The sequence below is a fragment of the Sorghum bicolor genome, chromosome 7, assembly GCF_000003195.3.
Source record: "Sorghum bicolor cultivar BTx623 chromosome 7, Sorghum_bicolor_NCBIv3, whole genome shotgun sequence".
In the NCBI taxonomy this organism is placed as follows: domain Eukaryota; kingdom Viridiplantae; phylum Streptophyta; class Magnoliopsida; order Poales; family Poaceae; genus Sorghum; species Sorghum bicolor.
In genome coordinates, this window is record NC_012876.2 from 63,407,935 (window position 1) to 63,416,462 (window position 8,528).

The following is an 8,528-nucleotide window of genomic DNA, read 5'->3' on the forward strand; positions in this document are numbered from 1 at the left end:
TATAATCTTCCAAATTTGCATAGGGGGATTTCGATTTCCACCTGCATTTTGAGAGGAACTGAACAAATTAAAGGCGATCAAGGTAGGCTCACAAACATGAAGCATATGTAAATTGAATTCATTTCTCCACTCAGATCTGTATCTGTGGCAAATTATGAACTTTGTACTTAACAGCCTCTGGGTTACAGCAAAAGGATATACAAGGGCGGTATATATAATACATAGGCAGGGTAACTGTAGTATATCGATTGTAAGGCTGCCAAAACATAGCACAATAGAAGCGCTACATCTACGAGACTACAGCAGAGACAGACCATGAAGTACATCTCCTGTAGGAATTTCACTGATATGCGACATTTTTGTTTAATGTTAACTGTCTGCACGATCATCTAAGTGTACAAGTTTGTGCTCAGACATCTGGACCCTAGATTGTCTTCGCGGATCATTTCGTTGCTATCGTGGGGTGGATTATACCAACATTGTGGCGCGATCTAGTGCAAAGTGTTGAGTGTTGACAGTGTCTGCTTTCTAGTCACCGGTGACCCTCCACGGGTGAACCCCGTCTGAACTGCTGCATGCTTGGTTACCAAGAAAGCTGTCTCCGTAGTCACTGGCCAGTCTCATTTGCCTTTCTTCCTGTGGCGAAAGAATCCTGATGCACCGGACGCAGTTCACAAAGTCCCTGCAAACGCATAGCCACCAATCTTTAGCAACCAATGTGGCAGAAAGAATCGAATTTGGAAATTGGACATGGTTGAAGAATTGATGAAAATTTGATCGAACTCTTCCAATTTCTCAATCAGATGAGACCATGGCAGAATTTTACAGTTACACAGTCAAAACCCAGAACAATTGATTTTAGAGCTTCTCCACATCTTTTTATCAGGAAGTGTGTTTGCTCAAAGTTATAGTTATCACTCTACTCACAGAACCATATGAATATCACAAATAAAGACTGAGGCATCAATCAAAATATCAAAATGGTTTCAGGTATTGCATTGCCAGCACTGTCACCATTGATTTTACTGTTCGTGAGCCATTCAATTGCAGGAATCCATCGTGCCAAGACACTTTTCTTTTCCCTTTCGTATGCTAGTTATTTCTTTAGACAAATGGAAATAAAAAAGCTTAAATGACTTACTCCCATGGGTCATCACCAACTAATAGAACATCCTTCTCGTGATCTTCATATACTAGCTTCCAGCAAACTCTATTTTGGTCACTGAGTTGCCCCTCAATACCAAACATACGGGCAATATCATGCTTCAGTTCATCATATCCAGAATATCTGTTGATGTCAATAGATCTTCCAACAGCACCACGCTTGTGCACCTGCAGATAAGTCCCTTGATCAGGAGCTGTTACATATGTTGCGAATGACAAAATTGGAGCTAAGCCAAATAACACACCTTGGTGTATGTTCGTATCCGTTGATGAGCAGGACCTGGAGCCCGGGAATTTCTATTTAAGAATGGGATATCATTGATTGATGAATCTATGGAATTAAATGCAATATCAGCAACACCAAATGAATGTGAAATCACTGAAGATGACAACTCTTGTTGAGCATCCTTTGATGAAATGTAGTTAGAGATGCCATTTCCTGGCATCTGATCCATGTACTTCTCAGTTTCAAAGGTATTTCCAAGCAAAGCGTCTTCATTAAGAGGCTCCATATGGCCATCGATGTTTGCCCCGAATAGAAAGTTAGTTCCTGGATCTGTAACCTCAAACTCGCTATCTGGAACAGTTTCTCTCAATGTTTGATGCTGATTGAAGGATGGTGGAAAATTTTGTTGCAGTGATCCGTCAGCCTGAGAAAGGCAAACTGAAGTCGCTGAAGAGGACGTATCCAAATATTCTATCTGAGTGCTGTTCATGTAGTCTTGTCCAGTAGCTGGCCTTTCTTCAGCCATCTTGGGAATCGCCATTGTGTGCTGTGTACTCTCATAAGGTTTCATACCCTGTTCAAGTGTACAACCCAATACAACAGATGATTGAGGAGCCTTTGTTGCAGTAGATAAACATTGGTTCTTGGAGCTACTTGGAGTTGATCGCAAAATAACAGGATTATTGTTTGTGGATGGTGATGTTGAAGAAGAGGGAACTTCATCCGTCTTCATTGACTGCACTCCACCAGGCACATGCAAAGAGCGAGCACCCATGGAAGTGACATTTTCTGATTTGACAATAGAAACAGCATTCCCAGGAAAATCTTGAATTGTTTTGTGAGGTTGAGTCTTTTGCTGCGTCGGGTACTGAATAGTGCTACTGCTATGCAAACCAACCACTTGGGTAGCTACCTGTGAGCACTGCTGAGCAGTTGACTGAGAATTTACTGCTTGTTGCTGTAAATCCAATATCATTTTCTGCTGGTCCATGACCAGAGGCTGCTGTGGTTGTAGAGCCTTCAATAGTTGTATTTTCATCTGATCAGATAACTGTGTTACCATGTTTGCATCATTAGGTACCTGAAAAGGTTGTATCTTTATTTGCTGTTGTTCCTGCACTGACTGCTGAACCTGCTGCTGCTGCAGATGAGGATGCTGTTGCTGCAGAAGCTGGATTTGTTGAAGACCACCTTGTATGGTGGTGTGATTTTGAACCAAAGGTTGCTGTTGCTGTAGTTGAGCTTGGACAATGACTTGAGGTTGCTGAGGCTGAGCCTGGAGAATGACTTGAGGCTGCTGGAGTTGAGTATGGACAAGTTGAGGCTGTGCCATACTAATCATTGGTTGGCTGACTTGCAGTGGTTGAGTTACCGGATTCTGTTTCTGTTCAGAACTGCAATTTGGAACTACCTTTTGTGGTACTATAACACTTCCCAATTGGTTTGGTGTAGCTATTACATTTGCTAACTGTTCAGTCTGCTGGTTTTGGGGAGGTAGCAACGAAGTGTTGAACTGGATGTTATTTTGTTGCAGGAACTGGGGCTGGAAGCTAATTTGCCTAGATAGATCAGCTGCAGCCAGAGTTTGTACAGGTTTTCCAGCTAATGAATTTAGCAATTCCGGTTGCATAACTGTGCTGGTGAGAGAGGAGGTCTGTTGCATGTTCATCCACTGGACTAAACTTAATCCAGGAACTAAACTGTTTTGAGTACTCAGATCTTTCTTGCCAATCTCCTCACCAAACCATGGCATGGTCCGCTTAAAAAGAGTGTCCATTTCTGAGCTATCATCATCTATAGATACAATCAGAATATAACAAGAATTAGTCAAGTATACAGACAAGGAAATTAGTATTATCAATTCGAAAGGAAATGCAATTAAGAACTTCAATGATTATGCACTAATAGTATTCATTAATAGAATCACTATTGGGCCAACAATTGTACTTCTATATTTACCTGTTATCCCAGGTTGTCTCGGACGTTTTGCAGTGAACAATGGCGAGGGATAAATGAAGAATGGAGCTATAACAGGTTCAACCTCCCAAAGGGAAACCCTGGTGCGTCTCTCAGTTGGTGCTGCTTCATCCCATGCAACCTGCATATACAAACACTTATCTTAAAAATCAAAGGGAGATGCAACAAGGTTTGCGTATTAGTTTGACTGATCAGGTCAAACCTGAATATTGCGCCATTGGGAGTTTTTCCACCTTACAGGATCCATATCACTTATACCAGTTATTGTTCCCATGTACCTGCAGGCAGTTGACAAAAGATCCTTGTTATGTACGGCAACGATTACCCACGGAGGAAGGAGAGCAGTGGCTAAGGAGTAGCAAGTGTGACGTGGGATATGCGTGGTCACTACGCCCATGGCGGCACCGTTACTAGTCTTTAGGATCTGTGGTGTCAGTTTGTTAGGCATAGTCTCTGGTTGGTAGGCTTCAGGCTATAAAGCCTAAATGTTGGTTAATGAGAAAGCAAGGTGGAGATTGAGATCAATCTCTCCCGCTTCCCTGTTCATGGGTGACGCCAAGCACAGCGTTGCTGCCTCGCCGCCACTCCACTCTCGCTCACCAGTCTCTCTCTCGAATCTCCTACCTGATACCCTAGCCCGCCACAACAATCCTAGTTCTCAAAAAGAACTGTAAAAATCTAGGTAGAGAAACCACATGCAGTTCATAACATGATACACAAGTATTCTAGATGCACCAGAATGCTAAATTCTAGATTGGCTAATTGTAATATTTTTAAAGTGATTTCGAAGTTGATAGGACAGCTACACAGTCCAAATATTAACTAGAGCTGGAAATTTATACCTTCTTGTTGCAGATTCTTCAGTTTCAAACATCATTCTAAACCGCATGCCAAGTGATAGTTGGTTGCTGTAGACAGCCTTCTGGTACTTGGCAAAAGGAATAACAAATTCTGAAGGACTAGCCCTGAAAGGGATAAAAGCAGTCTAATTGAAATTTTCAGTACATTACTTCTTTATATACTACAGAAGATGCTATTTACCTTGGATTATAGAATACTGTGAATTGACTGTTATTAGCTGCTGCATGGGCTGCAGCAGCAAGAATTCCAATATGCATACTGTCACTAGACAAAACAGATGATGAGAGGTTAACAGGCTGCCTATTTGCCCGCCTTATCCCCAAGAGGAGTTGCTGTCTTCCATCCCTACAATCACAGGCAGGAAGTTCAGCAGCTTTAGTTATACTCTGTGTAGACTAATTTGCTATACTGACTCCATAACAGCAATCAGATAAACATTCACAGAAAGACAAGGTCTTCACTCTCCAAACTTTACCTAATAAACAGGACTGAATCACCAGCAAGGAGTCTCTTTCCACTGACAAATAGGCTCCAGCCAGTAGTCAGCAAATGCCTTTTAGGCTGACCTGATGAAGGAAGAGAACTTTCTCTTTAATAAAATATGAAACGATGTGTTTATGAAATTGCAAGATAGGTCTATTATGAGTACATGTTACTAATAAAATTATGAAACTAAAGAAGATAAGTGATATTTGAATAAGGATAGACAAACTTTTATTAGTTCCTTTAATGCCCAATAGGAAACTTGATGCAGTAATTTTTTTACAGACTTGCCTCGATATATATGACGGAATGTCCAAATTGCATCGTGCAAATCCCTCGCCTGCAGTTCCTGAGCAGGAGGCTGCATTGAGAAGTCCTGTACAGTGCAGCACAGACAGATTAGAACAATTAAGAAAGCCAACAATTCAGCTTTTGACCTGTAAAGTATTCTTACAAGATGGGGGAAAATTCGCTCTGCAGCACGCCGTGGCACAGAGAAACCTCCATGAGTGCTTGTATCACTTGCAGTCAGTGTTTTACAAAAGAACTCTGTCTGTGGTCTGGTTTGTTTCAGTGCAAGGTCTGATGCCAGCAACGTCTCCTTGTCACAATGCGTCACCTAACAGTACCAATTCCAAATTCAAGGTGGCACAGGTACATCCTATAATACAGATGACATAATTGAAGATAGGGAAGTGTGACCTACATTGCTAACTGGCTGGAGAGTCATTCGAGCATAAACCTCATCTGTGTCAGGATCAGCCTGTCAAATTTTGTTGAGATACATTAATCAAAATCGTTCACATAAAAGAGAACTAGCTCAACAGCAGTTATTTTTCATACTGTACTGAAAGAAGCATTTCTTACTAGCATAGTGACACTACGGAGTATGCATATAAGCTTAGATGGAAGATTTGGATAGCTCGGAATTTTGGCATCTGCATCCTTTCGCATAGATGCTGCTACCTGAAATTGGCATCAAGGAATAAGAATTGTTCACCATGGAACTCCAGACAACTTTCACAATTATTAGCAAATAAACAAGTTTTTTTTAACTGGTTTATCTTTTAGCTTTTATGTAACTTTAATATAAAAGTGGCACACAATACACAGGCATTTCATATGAAACTCCATTTTAGTTGGGCAAACAAGCCAAAGATAGACGTAGATAACTAAGACCAGGCCCTAATTCCCTAATTATTTTGTTCGCACTAGAACATGATGATCAAATAGACAGGATCACAGGACAAGGGAGATTTTAATGACAAGAATGCTTACTAACCACTCAAACATGTATACTAGCTATACATGGCAAACGAGAGCTCAACATCACAGACAACAAATATACAACTATCATGTGAGTTGAGCATCGGCCTTCGCAAAGCAAATGATTTAAGTCGCCCAAAAATTAAGGCCACACTATATGTTCAGCTGCAGGGAGAAAATATGTTACGTCGCCCAAAAAAAAGCTAAAATTAGTTGAAATACAACAACATTACTAACAATCACAAAACTAAGCCTTAATTGTGAGCAGATGATTTTCTCGCGCTGCTGTACAAAAAGCAACCGGGAAATAAAATGTTTTTGTCAGGAGACAAATGCAAAGCAAGCATTTGGCGGCGAAGCTCCAAAAACCAGTTGCCGCCGAATGGCGAACCAACCATGGAATGACACGCGCGCGGCGCACATCCCCGGAGAACACGAGGGAGGCGACAAGAAAGAGACAAGCCGAAGTACGCCACAGAAAATCGAAACAAGAGAACAAATTTCATAAATAGATGGAGCAATCTCGCTCACCGGGAGCTTGGGGAGTTGGAAAAAAACGACAGCTTTGATCAAGAATCGCCGCGAGGGAGGGAGGGAGGGAGGGGAGGGACCTGCTCGCTGTGTCCCTGGGGGAAGTAGACGACGAGGCTCCCCGCCGGCGGCAGCGTCACGAGCGGCCCCGCGCACGCGTACCACAGCTCCTGGTTCACCTTGGTGCCCCCGCCCCCATCGCCTCCGGCCCCGCCGGAGCTCGTCCCCGGCGCCGCCGCCGCCGCCATAATCCGCGTCTCCGCCGGCGGCGGCCACCAGTCACCCAACCTCGAGCTAACTACCTCCGCCGCCGCCGCCACCGCCGCCGGTGACCGGCAGGCATCGCCGGGTGGCCGGGTTTGAGGAGCAGCTCGCAACCAGGCAAGCAGGCGAGCCCCAGAGGAGAAAGCAAAGACCCGGTAGCGTCAGAGAAAGGAGCAATAGAATAAGCACTAGCGAGAGCGACGCAGTGTCGCTTTGCTCATGCTGCCCACTGGGCACTGCCCGCCGTACTGTTAATCCACTAGTTAATTGCCGGTCAGTTGCTTCGCCTTGCTGATTAGCTCATTGATTAATCAGAGCACATCTGGAATCCTGGATGCAGCACGAGTGGACAGGAATTTTATCTGCAGGACTCGCACGCACGAGCGTGTGGTGTGCCTCTGCACGTGTGAACTTTCTGAATTACCTTTTTTTCATGGCTCGAGAAAACCATAGCTACAAGAATTTTTCAGTAAAATTCCACTTCCACTTGTAGTTACTTACGTTAACAAACAGTAAGCCCTGTTAATTTTTTTTCAGTAGCACGCGGTTTCTTAGGCAAATCAAGTAAACAGTAAAATATAGTGGATTTTGCAAGATCCTGCCCGTTTATATTGAGGGGAAAAAACACAATGCATTTTATGGTGGAATATTCTTTTGTGTTAACCTGATTTTAGTGACTGTGGAATGATTGTTTTTTTTTTGCAGTTTGATGTTTATAATCATTAGATAATCATGGAGATGGCTTGTAGCATTAATTGTACTTTACAACATTGTGACACGCCAACCAATGTCGGCTCCACCTTTTTTTTATTTTCCTTTCCCTCTTTTTCTTTTGATATTGCTACTAGTACGGTAGTACCCTTTCGTTTCTAGTTTTATGACTGAGAGAAAAAAAATGAAAAAGTTGAAAACGGACATTATTTGAGCACGTTTCCTAGGACAGGCGCCTGAATGTTCATGCGACATGCCTGCGTCATTCTTCAATCTGTGCAGCATCAATACAAATAGATTGTGGCCATTGAGGCCTTGTTTAGTTCACGAAATGAAAAGTTTTCGGCTACGTTAGCACTTTCGTTTGTTTGTGGCAAATATTATCTAATTATGGACTAACTAGGATCAAAAGATTCATCTCGTAATTTACAGGCAAACTGTGTAATTAGTTTTTGTTTTCGTCTATATTTAATGCTTTATGCATGTACCGTAAGATTCGATGTGACGAGAAATCTTGAAAACTTTTTGGTTTTTAGGATGAACTAATCAAGGCCTTAGTTCACCCCAAAAACAAAAAAGTTTCAAGATTCTCAGTCACATCGAATCTTGCGGCACATGTATGAAGCATTAAATATAGACAAAAACAAAAACAAATTACACAGTTTAGCTGTAAATCGCGAGTTGAATCTTTTGATACTAGTTATTCATAATTGAATAATATTTGTCACAAACAAACGAAAGTGTTACAGTAGCGAAATCCAAAAAAATTCGTATCTAAACAAGGCCTAAATGTTAATAATGTTCGGCTCCTTAAATTTTAACTACTACTAATGTCAATTTGTTGTCAGAAAAAAATATCATTTCTTCACTGAAAAATAGTGCTAATAAGTTCAAAATCCCTTGAGCAAATAAACTACAAATTCTGTTACATAAAGCACACACTTGGGACATGTTGATGGAGTAATAATAAACTAATAATAGTATTGTGCGTAAGTGTGTTTTTTTGCTAATGGTGCTGTTGTCTAGTTGATGGAACACGTCAACT

At 41.9% G+C, this 8,528-nt stretch overlaps 1 protein-coding gene and 1 long non-coding RNA gene across 2 annotated transcripts; one reads left to right on the forward strand and one right to left on the reverse strand.

The window, feature by feature from the left end:
- Window positions 98-6,968, reverse strand: LOC8081337 (auxin response factor 21). Its single transcript, XM_002445819.2, has 13 exons — window positions 6,589-6,968; window positions 5,579-5,677; window positions 5,418-5,474; window positions 5,166-5,330; window positions 5,003-5,087; window positions 4,704-4,794; window positions 4,409-4,573; window positions 4,210-4,332; window positions 3,570-3,645; window positions 3,350-3,488; window positions 1,410-3,184; window positions 1,142-1,332; window positions 98-682 (listed from the first exon to the last, which is right to left on the reverse strand). The coding sequence occupies exons 1-13, from the start codon at window positions 6,754-6,756 to the stop codon at window positions 529-531; spliced, it is 3,288 nt and encodes a 1,095-aa protein (XP_002445864.1). The 5' UTR covers window positions 6,757-6,968; the 3' UTR covers window positions 98-528.
- Window positions 3,433-4,221, forward strand: LOC110437106. The gene is made up of 2 exons (XR_002455224.1): window positions 3,433-3,536; window positions 3,652-4,221. It is a non-coding gene; the product is annotated as an uncharacterized LOC110437106 (long non-coding RNA).

Excerpts from the sequence above, each read along its gene's own strand:
- LOC8081337 (XM_002445819.2), bottom strand. The coding sequence starts at position 6,756 with ATGGCGGCGGCGGCGGCGCCGGGGACGAGCTCCGGCGGGGCCGGAGGC. Across the intron at positions 5,678-6,588 it reads CCCAGGGACACAGCGAGCAG|GTAGCAGCATCTATGCGAAA; the intron begins GTCCCTCCCCTC and ends TGCCAATTTCAG. Across the intron at positions 683-1,141 it reads GTTGGTGATGACCCATGGGA|GGACTTTGTGAACTGCGTCC; the intron begins GTAAGTCATTTA and ends ATGCGTTTGCAG.